A 14,363-nucleotide genomic window follows, 5' to 3' on the forward strand; every position below is an offset into this window, starting at 1 on the left:
CTGTTTTCCTCTGTGTTTCCTAGATTGAAGGACAAGGGCATGGAGCTGTGTTTGACTGTAAGTTTTCACAGGATGGACAGCATTTTGCCTGTACGGACTCTCACGGGCACCTTTTGATATTTGGTTTTGGATGCAGCAAGCCATATGAAAAGGTCATTTTAAGTATTTTCTTACAGCATGCAAATTAAGTAGTTCTGAAGGATATTTTGAAAATAGGGTGTTAATTTCATTGTTTTTTCTAATTATAATTAACTGCTTAGTATTTGTTTTCTTCTAATATGGATAAACTTCAAAATGTCAATCTGTAAACTTCCTTTTTCTACTTTTTTTTGTTTAAACTTCCCTTTTCTAGATTCCTGAACAGATGTTCTTCCATACTGACTATCGACCACTGATTAGAGATTCTAATAATTATGTCTTAGATGAGCAAACGCAGCAGGCTCCTCACCTTATGCCTCCACCATTCTTGGTAGATGTAGATGGAAATCCTCATCCAACTAAGTATCAGAGATTAGTACCAGGCCGAGAAAATTCGGCAGATGAACATTTGGTTCCACAGCTAGGCTATGTGGCAACAAGTAAGTGCAAAGCCCTTTTTAATGTACTGTTTATCGTTTATCTCTAGATACATATTATTGTTTTGAACCAATGGAGGCTTAAGTTCTGGATCTCATGTTCATTTACCCCGAAATACTTTAATATGTATTTCCTAAGAACAAAGACATTCTCTTGTGTAATCATAAACAATAATCAAAATCAACTTTTGTCTATTACTTTAATGCCTGTTACAGTTTTTAAAAAATATATATTTTTATTGATTTCAGAGAGGAAGGGAGAGGGAGAGAGAGATAGAAACATCAATGATGAGAGAGAATCATTGATTGGCTGCCTCTGCATGCCCCACAGTGGGAATCGAGCCCGCAACCCGGGCATGTGCCCTTGGCCGGAATCAAACCTGGGACCCTTCAGTCCATACGCTGACGTTCTATCCACTGAGCCAAACCAGCTAGGGCTATTACAGCTTTTTTGTTCTCTGATGTAGATTTCAATTTGGGGACTTCACATTAAATGTAGTTATTAAGTTCTGGTTGTGTATTTATTATTATTTTTTTTGGTTAATCCTCACCAGAGGATGTTTTCCCATTGATCTTTTAGAGAGAGTGGAAGAAAGAGGGAAAGATAGTTAGAAACATTGATGTGAGAGAAGCACATCGATTGGTTGCCTCCTGCACATGCCTCTACCAGGGCTGGGGCTGGGGAGGAGCCTGCAACTAAGGTACGTGCCCTTGACCAGAATTGAACCCGGGACCCTTTGGTCCACAGGCCGATGGATGCTCTGTCCACTGAGCCAAACCGGCCAGGGCCTGGTTATATATTTTTGACAGAATACAACATACCAATGTCATAGCCTTCCTGGAGCATCCTGTCAGGAGGCTTATTATTGTGTTTTGCCCAATGGTAGTGTCTTTGCACACTCAGTTAAGGTGATAGCTGCCAGGTTTTGTCACTATGAAGTTATTTTTCTCTGTAATTAAGATGAATCTTATGGTGGGGGCTATGTAAGGAATTGTTTGCTCAAAGATATTAATGTTTTGATAAATTTCCAATCCCCACAACCATCTAATACTTTTTATTCATTAACACTGACTCTGAAGCTATTAAATATCTCTGAAAATGTATTATTTTTTTGTTGTTAATCCTCACCGAGGATATTTTTTCCATTGATTTTCCAGAGAGAGTGGAAGGGGGAGAGGAATGGAGGGAGGGAGAGAGGGAGAGAGAGAGAGAGAGAGAGAGAGAGAGAGAGAAACATTGATATGAGAGAGACACATTATTTGGTTGCCTCCCACACAGGCCTACACTGGGGCCAGGGAACAAACCTGCAACCCAGGTACGTGCCCTTGACCAGGAATCGAACCTGAGACCCTTCAGTGCACAGGCTGACACTCCACCACTGAGCCACACTGGCCAGGGCTGAAAATGTATTATTTGAAAAATAAAGACTCAAAGACACTTTTAAAAAATCTGATTTTGTACTTGGAGTAAGAATTATGGATACTGGCTATGCTGAAAGCATATCTGAGAGAGAAAAACATAAGCTTAGTTGGAGAGGCATGTGTAGCTGTCTCCCTTAACTGCATGTGGGCTTTCAGGACACTTGGGACAGGGCGAGGGCTAGAGTTGTAGTTTTTTGAAGGTCAGAAAGGTGTTATTCCTCCTTTTTTATATTTTAAAACAGTAGAGAAGAAATGCCACTGATTTCTCTACATCAGAAGCTACACATTGTTTATCTGTTCTAGTGAGATATCTTTTTTTAAATATTTTTATTGATTTCAGAGAGGAAGGGAGAGGGAGGGAGAGATAGAAACATCAATGATGAGAGGGAATCATTGATCGGCTGCCTCCTGAACGTTCCCTACTGGGGATCGAGTCTGAAACCCGGGCATGTTCCCTTGACTGGAATCGAACCTGGACCCTTCAGTCCACAGGCCGATGCTCTATCCACTAAGCCAAACCAGCTAGAGCATTAGTGAGAGATCTTGTGCAAAAAGATTTTAATGATATATTCTGTATAAATGAGGGGTGTTCGTGTGAACTAGCAAAATGAAGCTTTTACTAAAATGTGTTTCCAGGTGCTCACTTGCTGGGATTTCAAAGGCTCTGCTGAGGTTTTTTGTGGCACTTAGTACTCTCTAAAGACAGATCTTGTGGGTTTGAATCTTTTTTTGACTTAATTATGAATATACTAGAGGCCCGATGCACGAAACTCGTGCAGAGTAGGCCCTCCTTCCCTCGACTGCCAGCACCAGCTTCCCTCCGGGACCCGGGCTTCCTTCGTAGCCCTGGCTTCGTCTGGAAGGTTTTGTCCGGAAGGACACCTGGAGAATGTCTGGTCTAATTAGCATATTACGCTTTTTTATTATTACAGATATTTTTTAAAATGAATTCTGACAATTGCTGATGTGATTTTTTAAAATATGTTTTTATTGATTTCAGAGAGGAAGGGAGAGGGAAAGAGAGATAGAAACATCAATGATGAGAGAGAACCATTGATCATCTGCCTTCTGCACACCCCCCACTGGGGACCGAGCCCACAAACTGGGCATGTGACCTTGACTGTAATCGAACCCGGGACCCTTCAGTCCACAGGCCGATGCTCTATCCACTGAGCCAAACAGGCTAGGACGCTAATATAATTTTAATTGTAGCCTACTGAACATTCCCCTTATTTGTATAAATTATGATTTTGTTGACTAATTGAATTTGCAGGTGATGGAGAGGTAATTGAACAAATTATAAGCCTACAAACTAATGATAATGGTGAGGGAAGCCCAGAGCCCAGTGTTCTTGATGGAATGATAAGACAGTTGCAACAGCAGCAAGATGAGAGGATGGGAGCTGGTCAGGATAATATTCCAAATGTACTTCCAAATGGGGAAGAAACACCACGAAGAGGTAATAAATAATGAGATATATTTTGCCTTCATATGGCTGATTGAAAGTGAAGAATAAATGACGTTATTGTCTGTACATGTTATGTGAAACACTTTAAGTTAGCATAGTATTTTTACAACTTAAGTATTAATCTGAAGGTCGCTTTATTAGGTATAAAATTGATGTGCTAACAAAACCTTTTTTATTTTTAGCCAGTGTTTCTACTTGTCTGTTGGAGAATTTGCTCTCTTTTTCTTATGTAGACTCTTATAATTTTAATTAATGTATTTTAATCGTCACCCGAGGATATATTTGTTATTTTAAAAATTGATTTGATTTGAGACAGAGAGAGAGAGAGAGAGGAACATTGATGTGTGAGTGAGCAACATTGTTCAGTTGCCTCCCACACGCGCCCCGACCAGGAATTGAACCCGAAATCTGGGCTTGTGTCCTGACCAGGAAAGGCATAGCCAGCCCCCAGTTTCTCTGCTGCATTAGAAGGCGGGACCTCTTCACTCTGTTTTAAGAAAACCAGCACTTTGCCTGGGACTCCCTCCTCCCTCAGACAGGTCTCCATCCTCTGTGACGTCCAGCTCGTGGGAGGTTGTCTTGCCTCCTGTGCCCAGCTGATCAGCTCTGCACATGCTCAGAGCTCACTGTTGTCTGTAGTGCCCTGTTACCACTCACGCAGCTCCAATCAAGTGCTGACAGCATTTTCCCACTTTGCAGATTTATGAATTTTTAACACACACTCTGGCAGCTGCCTACCTGAATGGCTTAGATTATATTTGAGGTTGCAATTAATGTTGTTAGAGCTCTTGTTACAAAGCCACTGCAGTTTGAGGAGTCTGTCTTCAATGCTTATTTTTCCAAAAAGATGTGTTTTTAGTGTGTGGTTTTGAAGAAGACAAGGTTTTTAGGAATGCAAATATAATGTTATAATAGAAATAATTGTACATTAAAAAATTTCAGAAAGTCTAGTAAAAATGGAAATTGAGATTGATAGTTAATGTTTGTTCTATAGTCTACATTTTGATCTCAGTCACATGAGGATTCCTTTTTCCAGAGTTTTCTTTAGTAAATCTTTTTTTTTTTTTTTAAATATATTTTATTGATATTTTACAGAGAGGAAGGGAGAGGGACAGAGAGTTAGAAACATCGATGAGAGAGAAACATCGATCAGCTGCCTCCCGCACACCTCCCACTGGGGACGTGCCCACAACCAAGGTACCTGCCCCCGACCGGAATCGAACCCGGGACCCTTCAGTCCGCAGGCCGATGCTCTATCCACTGAGCCAAACCGGTTTCGGCTCTTTAGTAAATCTTTATTTTTGGTTTCATTCTCAGAAGGAATGCTTATTATGTGTTAAATGCATATAGATTGAACTTTGTTTTGGAATCATTTCTTGACAATTTTTCCCTAGGTTTTAGAAGACTAAGCTTAGACATCCAGTCCCCTCCAAATATTGGTCTGCGTCGTAGTGGACAAGTTGAAGGTGTTCGTCAGATGCATCAGAACGCTCCCCGTAGTCAGATTGCTACAGAGCGGGACCTGCAGGCGTGGAAACGGAGAGTGGTTGTACCAGAGGTACCACTAGGCATATTTAGGTTTGTTTTAGGATATCTATTAATACTGTTTTTATATATGAAAATATATCTATGTGGTTATTTGCATATCTTAATCCATTAGTGATGCAAATAATCATATAAATATATTTTAGTAATGGGTTGGAGTCTTATTTTTATTTATTTATTTTTTAATATATTTCTTTATTGATTTCAGAGAGGAAGGGAGAGGGAGAGAGAGATAGAAACATCAATGATGAGAAAGAATCATTGATTGGCTGCCTCCTGCATGCCCCCTACTGGGGATCGAGCCCACAACCCGGGCATGTGCCCTTCGTCGGAATCAAACCTGGGACCCTTCAGTCCGTAGGCTGATGCTCTATCCACTGAGCCAAACCTGCTAGGGCTGGAGTATATTTTAGTTGTGGTAAGAAAATGTCAGGCTTGTTCTCTAACTCTTTACTATGGTAATTTTTTTTAATAGCTAATCTTATTTCATCTACACAAATACCCACTTTATTTTCTTCAACATTGTTTTGAAATCTTAAACATCATTTTGTTGAAAGCATGTCAGTATGTATTTCTAAACGATAAGAAATTGTCTTAAATATAACTGTATGCCATCATTATCTTAAAAACAACAAATAGTTCTTCAGTAGAACTAAATAGTCAGTATTTAAATTTCCAATTGTCTCAGCTCAGATGTCATAAATGTTTTTAGTTCTTTTGTAAGACTTATTTCATTAGTGGTAATAATTTTGTCAGGAGGGTCACAGTGCGTGCGCACGCGTGCACACATTTGTGATGTTAGCAGGCATTTATGCTAACTGCTTAATTCATTAGGGTTTATAAAATAGTGATAATTCAAGTCTATGAAGTCTTCATTTATTCCCTTGGATAACTTCTAAGAAAGAATTTTCTCAAATCTAACATTTGGTTACCCAGTAGTAAAGTTTGTATATAAAAGACAGGATAGATGCTCGATTACTTGTCTTCAGAATAAAGATTTATTTCCTGTTATCTTCCAGTAATGACCCAGTTTGTGTGTGTTTGTCACTGTGTTAATCAAGCTGCTGTGATTCAGCTTATTTCTAATATCCCTTATTGCTATTTAAATTGTACTGTCTTTGCCCAGAGGGGCCTCTTCAGCTTGGCTCCCGAGTCCTTGTGAAATGATTGTAGGAGCCTTTCATTGTGTCCTTGCTGTTAGGCATGGCAAGGTGTTACAGGTTTATCTTGTGAATTTCTTGAGCTAGACCTGGGCTTAGTCTTTTCTCTTATCCAGCTCCATTTTCTTTTAGTGGGAAGTGATATTTCATAATTAGATTCTGTGCAGTAAGGTCTTCCTTGCTACTGAGTTTTTGAAATGGAGGCAGCAAATACTGTTCTCATTAGTATCTAAAATCCTTCAGTGTTTTGTCATGTTTGTGTCTCCAAATCACAAATACCTTGAAGATAATTTTGTAGAAGTGTTTCCTTCATGTGTTTAGCAAGAAGTGTTTCAGTGATTGGTGGAATAATATTGGATACTACTTATAAATTGTACAGTGACTTTGAGAATATTTAAAGTATACAATAAAGTAGTGAAAAACAAAATCTGGAATTGGGATGAGAAATACAGAAAATCACCATTGTGTATGTAGAATGCTATAATTAAGCCTTAAAGTTGTGTCTGAGTTGTATGATCATCAGACCTGAAAGTGTCATTTTGGGATACTTTTCGTTGTCAAAACCAAGGAGTGAAAGACCTGCAGAACATTAAACATTAAACATTTGTTCTCTTAACATAAAGGAAGACTGGAAATAGCTTAAGGCTGGAATACATGGTTCTAGTTAATCAGCATCTCAGGTTCCTCTGTTTCTGATCTTCATCTCAGATTATGGATTTTAATCTTAAGGTCAACTCAAAAGTTCAAGAGAGCTGGTCTTTAGCCCTAGCTGGTTTGGCTCAGTGGATAGAGCGTCGGCCTATGGACTGAAGAGTCCCAGGTTCGATTCCGGTCAAGGGCACATGCCTAGGTTGCAGGCTTAATCCCCAGTGTGGGGCATGCAGGAGGCAGCCGATCAATGATTCTCTCGCATCGTTGATGTTTCTATCTCTCCCTCTCACTCTCCCTCTCTGAAATCAATACAAACATTAAAAAAAATAAAAAAAGAGAGCTGGTCTTTATATTGTGGCCATCCTATATCTGCCTCTGTGATGGAGGCTGAGATTTAGGCCAGAAGAAGGAAGAGAGGCAGAAGGTAAAATGGACATCCTTTGTGTCAGTAAGCAGCCTTAATGACTCCACATGACATTTCTGCTTATACTTCATTGACCAGAATGTCATCATATGGCCATACTAAGCTACAGAAGAGACTAGGTAATAGTTTTCATTTAGAGCAACAAAGAGTCTAGGTAAAAGTTGAGATTCTGTTTTTAAGGAAGAAAGGGGAATGGATTTTGAGAGTCAGCTGTCTGACACAAAACAATTTTTTCAAAGAAGAGTGTTGCTCTTTCTAGGACTGTATTCTAGCATACACATGAGAGTTTATGAAGAAGATACTGAGTGATATAATAGTGGTCAGTGCCCTTGACAACAATCCTTATAGTGGAAAGCAGTGGCAAATTTTATATTGGAGTGTCATTTGGTAAGGATCAAGAGAAATTAAAAATCTGGTTTTTGCCTATAAAAGTAGTATATATCTACTGTGAAAAATTTAGATCAGTGGTTCCCAACGTGGGACACATGCCCCATAGGGGGGCAATTTGAGAATGAATTATTAACAGTGAATTTTTTGCATTTCTTATGGTCCTAGGGGCCGCATATACGTATATAACTATATATTGTGACATATTTATGCATTTCAGTTCTCTTTTACATGTCTTGAAACTTTATTTGCTATTTTTTCATATCACTTCATATTTTTGCTTCTAACAATATCTTAGTGATTTCTTCCTCAGTACTTCAACTGTCTTTGTTCTTTTATTTTTCTCTTTCATGGATGCCATGTTCTTTGGAAGCTTGTTTAGACCAAGTTAACGGCCTTTTTGGCTTCCTCTACGTGAATTGGAGTTCACTTTCTGGATAATAAGAATTATATGTCGCAGGGCGGGCATCAGGATTTCAGAGACGCTTAGGGTGGGGCGTGGCCAAAAAAGGGTTGGGAACCACTGATTTAGATGATAGATAAAAATGTGAGAAGAGAAACAACCCTGCCCTGCAGAAAGGTGAGCACACAGTGTTGCTTCCCAGTAGAGGAATCTTGTTTGGGGCTCGAGTTCAGGCCTATAGTTTGTCTTTAACCAATAATAGTAGAAATTCTGTTCATTCTGAAATCTTCTATAATATCACTTTTGTTAGCTGAGTGATATTAGTGATTCATTAGGCGTGGAATACACACAAACAATACTTCTGAAGGCTAGAGTGTGCCTTTGTTTTATTGATTGAGAATGAAGTGTATGCAGTGTTTTGTAAAAACAGATGGGGTAGGAATTTAATTTGGCTGCAAGTGAAAAACCTCATATAATTCCTTAAATACACATAAAAGTGGTGAAATTAACAACTTATAAAGGATTGAGTCTAATACAGAATTCCCCTGTGGATAAAATAATGTTCCACTGTAATTTGAGCATGGGCTACAGTTGAACCTTGAGAAAGTAATTTTCTTAGAAATGAGTTTTTGCCCTTACCGAGTTTGTGCTTATACTCATTTGAGTGCCCAGTTATGTCTTGGAGCATGGCCAAGATGTCAGCTTTGAATCTTTTCTGGTGGGGTTTTAAAGTAAACAAAAACAAAGCCGTGTGTTTTCAGTAATGTTCAACTTGGAGAATGAGGACAGTCCTTCATTCTCTAACTGTGGAGAAGGGAAATAATGATCAGCACCATCCTCATGGAAAAGGCCCCTTGCTTTGAATTTGGTCACAATAACATTGTAATGCTTCTTTTGTATCATGTAAGTAAAATACAGGTTATTAGAAGTAGTAACATTCTATCCTATTTTTCTACAAATTACAAAACATTTAAAATGGTTTGGAGGAAAATTCTGCTCTTATTTTTTCTTTAGAGACAGGAATTTTAATCTTGGAAAATTATAGGGACACTTTGAGTTACTAATTTGAGAGATACTGTTTGAATTGGTCCTAATAGAGCCAATCAGAATATAAACAAATGGCCATTGCTCTGTAAAATATGAAAAATAGGACTTCCTAGCTGCTCCTGAGATTTTATTCATACTCATATTAAATTTCTAACATAAAGTATAGCTTGACTTAAGTTTTGCTATAACCTTAGATAATTTCTTGTGTAAACTTAAAGTATAGAAGCTTATGATTTCTAGAATCATGATGATGATTTTTTCCTGTTAATATCCTCTACTTATTCATCAGTTCACTAACTAATATAACTGGATAATTAAATTTGTAGGAAGTTGGAAGACTTTAGAATAGAGAAAGGTGAAGAGGAAAGAAATCTTTATGTAATTGGAAGAAAAAAGAAGACTCTTCAGTTCTCACAAAAGGTAACCTAAATTCTATTTTTCTTAGGAATAAGCAAATTAGAAATTGAACTGAAATTTGTTTTCTTTTGATCACTGAGAATATTAGTAATTTTCACCTGAAATAGAACAATATATTTTGCTTAAAGCCTTCTATTTGGGATTTAAAATAGTAGACATAAGGCTGTACAGCTATTAGGAAAGAGGAATAGTGTGAAAACTTGAGGAAAGTAGCCTAATGCCTAATACTATTAACAGATTCTAGAAAATTATTGTCTAATGACCACTCACGCCAAGAACTAGAACATTACCAATCCATCAAAAACATTTTGTGTCCATCCCCAATCATTACACTCTCTTTTCTTCCACAGGGAACCAACCGTCTTACTTCTAAAACTGTTGGTTAGTTTTGTCTATTTCTGAAGTTTATCCAAATCATGCATTTATAAAAATTTTAGATGTTACAATGGTTTGTGACCCTCCAAAGTCAAGAAAATTTTATTCCTTAGTATTTAATTTCTTTGTTTGGAGTTTCTTGAACATTATATGAATAGCATTAACATTGAGTTCATGGAAGATACACAAAATGTATGTAAGATTAGTGCTACAAAACTGGTGAAAATGATTGTGTGTTTGCAGGATTTTCCCAGAATTGATCATAAGGATGGGATTTAGTTCCTTGGGATTACGGTCTAATTCTTCATAGCCTTGTTAGATATATAATGCCCTTCAGCTGATTAAAAAAAAATGATCTTATTAAATTTTTTGAGAGAGAGGAAAGGAGAGGAAGAGAAACATCAATGTGAGAGCAGAACATTGATTGCCTACCTCATGCACGCCCCCTACCAGGATTGAGCCTGCAACCCGGGCATGTGCCTTGACCAGGAATTGAACCAGTAGCCATTTGGTGCACCAGATGATCCCCAACCAATTGAACCACACCAGCCAGAGCTCAAACTGATTTAAAATTTTTTATTTTTTTAAATTTTTTTTACAGATTACTTGTTTTTCTGAGTGGTAGATTTGATCCAACCGTGTTTGCATATTATCACTTATGAAACTCAATACTAGTTTTTGCTGTAACAAAAAGTAGTACTGACAAATTAAGGAAAATGTAATTCATTTTAAAATCAGCCAGTGATATGTTGAAGTGATAATATACACTATTGATTATCAAACAGAAGGCACTATGTGCAAATTTATTTGTATATTAATTCAAGGAATATATGCTTTTATTATGTGATTTCACATATGACTTTGGTGTTTGAGGAATATAGCTTGCCCCTCCCCCTTGCCCACCAGCATCACCTTCGCTTCCCCTCCCTCTCCCCGACCCTCGCCCCACCCCTTAAAATACAATGTAGCCCTGATTGAGCTGGTCCTGTGTACCGAAAGGTGGTCAATTCGATTCCAGTCAGGGCACATACCTGGGTTGAGGGTTTCTTCCATTCTTGGTTGAACATGTACCCGAAGGCAACTGATTCATGTTTCTCTCTCACATTGATGTCTTTCTCCCTCCTGCCCTTCCTACCTCTAAGCATGCCCTTAGGTGAGGATTAAAAAAGATTAAAAAATACAATATATTTTATTTGGCCTATGTATGTATTTATTGATTGATTGATTGATTGATGAGAGAGAGACATCTACTTGTTCTACTTACTTAAGCCTTCATTGGTTGCTTCTTGTATGTGCCCTGACTGGGGATCGGACCTTGGCCTATAGGGACCACACTCTTACCAACTGAGCAAACTGGCCAGAGCCATTATTTGGCTGATTCTTAAAGATTTTTTTGTTTTGATAAAAATATATTTTAAAAATTCAAGCAGAATTGAAAAGTGCTCACAACAAATCATCCAAAATTTAAACCCTGGACATACCTAGAGTTAATATTTTGAGGATTATTTCAGATAATCCTTTGTATACACATAGTGACATATTTCTTAAGGTTGGTTACTGCTTTGTAATATATATTTTCACTTCTAAGATACATATTTTCAAAGTGATAAACTTTTTGGGTTATTTCATTCATGGTCAATTGACTCACAGTTTTATTTGGAAAATGCTGATCTAATATGCCCAATTTAGCGATGCCTTCCAAGTATCTTAAAAGTAAAGATACCAAGGTTGATTTTAATAGCAGATGGCCAAAATAAAAATAATTAAAGAATATTTTCTTTTATATTTCAACTATTATTTGCCCGAGATATTTTTGAGAATTTGATAGAATGCCTATTTTGTTGAAATTGTATTCAGATAATGATTTTCATCTGCATGTTTCTATTATGTTTCAGTCAGATTCGGTGGTTTTGATGTCATCGTTTAGGCAGAGGACATGTAGACGTAAATATCCAAATTATGGCAGAAGAAATGTTGGACGGATTGAGTTGTCTTCTGGAAATGAGTCTTCAAGCTCTATGAGACATGTGAGTTTGTAACTAACATATATAAAATAATCTTAAGTAAATGTTAGATGTCTTACTTTGACTCTACCCTGAAATATGTGAAAATACAGTATTCTGTAGAGGTTAAAATGAAATTGCACATTTTGAGTTTTAACAAAAATGATGCACAGAGAATGAAAAGACAAACTACAAAATTGGAGAAAATATCTGTAAAACTCATATCTGACAAAGGACTTGTATTCAAAATATACCACGAACTAAAACTCATCAATAAGAAAACTCAATTTAAAAATTGGCACAAGATCTAACAGATAGCCCATCAAAAAAAGTAGATGGCAAATAAGCATCATATGGCATTAAGGAATTGGAAGTGAAACTGGTGAGATACCAGTTCATACCTCTTACTGTGGTTTAAGTCCAAAACTCTGAGAACATTTATACGACTTTTCATTAACTTCACTCAGAGATCAAGGTTTTTATTTTATTTCCCCCCCATGAATCAGACTTCCTGTGATCAAAGTGAAGGTTCTTGTTCTTCCGAAGAAGAAGAATGGAAAAGTGATAGAAGAAGTGAAAGTGATAGTGAAAGTTCAAGGTATCTGGTTTTGTTTTTGATCTTTTAAGCATTTTAGTGATAGAACTGTATTTGAATGGCATTCAAGATGCAAGAGCTTGCAACTATAGAACTGTTAACATTGAGTTTTTAATACATGTAAAAGGAGAAGAAAACTGGATTAACAGCTGTTTCTATGGAAAATACTTGGGCATTTTTATTTGATTATAAATATTTGAGCTAGGAGTGTAAAACACATTTACTGAAAACATCTAGTTAGTCTTGGGCTGCATTAGTACAGCCCTGGCTGGGTGGTTCAGTTGGTTGGAGCATTGTCCCATGCACCAAAAAAGGTGTGGTTTGACTCCCCGTCAGAGCACATACTTAGGTTGCAGGTTCAATCCCTGGTTGGGGTGTGTGTGGGAGGCAACAGATAGATGTTTCTCTTTCTCATTGACTCCCCCCAACCCCCCGCCCCAATCTCTCTCTCTAAAATCTATAGAAACATGTCCTCAGGGGAGGAGTAAATAACAAAAAACCACCCCATTATTAAATTCATTATGTATTTTTTGTTTAGTTTTGCTATCCAAATTTCCGATGTTAACATCTGTTCTTCATCTTGGTAAATGTCACCTTTGTCTTGACAGATGCTTTAAGCCATAACCTGGACATAATTCTCTCTTCAAAATGTATCCATTACAAGTCCAGAAAATTTTCTTCTAAATATGATTCAAATAATCTTATTTTTGTTTCCACTTACAGTATGCTGGTCCAGAACACCATACTATAGTGTCTTGCTTTATTTCATTACTGGAAGCCCCATGCACGAAGTTTGTGCAAGGGGCTCGGCCCTTGCAGCCGTGGAGGCTACGCCCTCGCAGCCCCGGCTTTGTCCGGAAGGTCGTCCAGAAGGTCATCTGGACAGTAGTTCGCTGTTCGGCCTTCTGGTCTAATTAGCATATTATGCTTTTATTATTATAGATGATTAAAAAAAGCTGGAGTGATTTCTAGAACACTTGTCTACTCTTAAAAACAATTTTAAAAAATTGTGGCAAAATTTACCTAACAAAATTTACCATTTTTAACTGTACAATTCAATAGTGTTAAGTACAGTACATTCAGTGTTGTGCAACCAATCTCCAGAACTCTTTCATCTTGTAAAGGGTATACCTATTAAACAGCATTCTCTGTTTTACCCCCAGCCCCTGGCAACCATCATTTTCCTTTCTATTTCTATATTTATTGTCTTTTACTTCAGCTTTTCTTGAATTTTATCATGCAAATGCTCTTAAATGTTTTTGAGTAGCTCTTTTTATAATAAAAAGCTTTTGGAATGTGTGTGTTTGTGTGAGTGTGCATTATTGAGCTTGAGACGTAAGTGGTTGGCCAATGATGGCTCCAGTAGAGGCCTTTATGTGTTTGTTTAAGCTGGTGGTAGGCTGGTGGCTAGTATTCTGTCTAGTTTCCTGTTTGACTCTTTCTTTCTTTAAATTCTTACCCAATGATATTTTTCCATTGCTTTTATAGTAGATACAGTGGAAAGGGGGGCAGGAGCGGGGGGAGAGAGAGACAGACAGACAGACAGAGACAGACATCAACATCAATTGGTTGCCTTTTGCATGTGCCCTAACCCCAGGGCTTGGGAAAGAACCTGTAATTCAGGTACATGACCTTGACTGGGAATCGTACCCGAGACCCTTGGGTGCTCGGGCTGACACTCTTAACCCAGTGGTTCTCAACCTTTCTGATGCCGCGACCCTTTAATGCAGTTCCTCATGTTGTGGTGACCCCCAACCATAGAATTATTTCGTTGCTACTTCATAACTGTAATTTTGTTACTGTTTTGAATCGTAATGTAAATATCTGTGTTTTCCGATGGTCTTAGGCAACCCACAGGTTGAGAACCGCTGCTGTAGAGTCTAACCACTGA

At 37.8% G+C, this 14,363-nt stretch overlaps 1 protein-coding gene across 1 annotated transcript in view; it reads left to right on the top strand.

Moving 5' to 3' along the window:
* The window catches only part of BRWD1 (bromodomain and WD repeat domain containing 1), a 91,512-nt gene that overhangs the window by 29,739 nt on the left and 47,410 nt on the right, over positions 1-14,363 (top strand). The window contains exons 16-22 of the mRNA XM_080658066.1: positions 24-152; positions 353-578; positions 3,271-3,456; positions 4,860-5,043; positions 9,409-9,502; positions 11,770-11,901; positions 12,384-12,475. Coding sequence (XP_080514192.1) covers positions 24-152; positions 353-578; positions 3,271-3,456; positions 4,860-5,043; positions 9,409-9,502; positions 11,770-11,901; positions 12,384-12,475 — 1,043 coding nt within the window. The remainder of the gene's footprint in view (positions 1-23; positions 153-352; positions 579-3,270; positions 3,457-4,859; positions 5,044-9,408; positions 9,503-11,769; positions 11,902-12,383; positions 12,476-14,363) is intronic.

Source organism: Plecotus auritus (assembly GCF_963455305.1).
Source record: "Plecotus auritus genome assembly, chromosome: 2".
Taxonomy (NCBI): Eukaryota; Metazoa; Chordata; class Mammalia; order Chiroptera; family Vespertilionidae; genus Plecotus; species Plecotus auritus.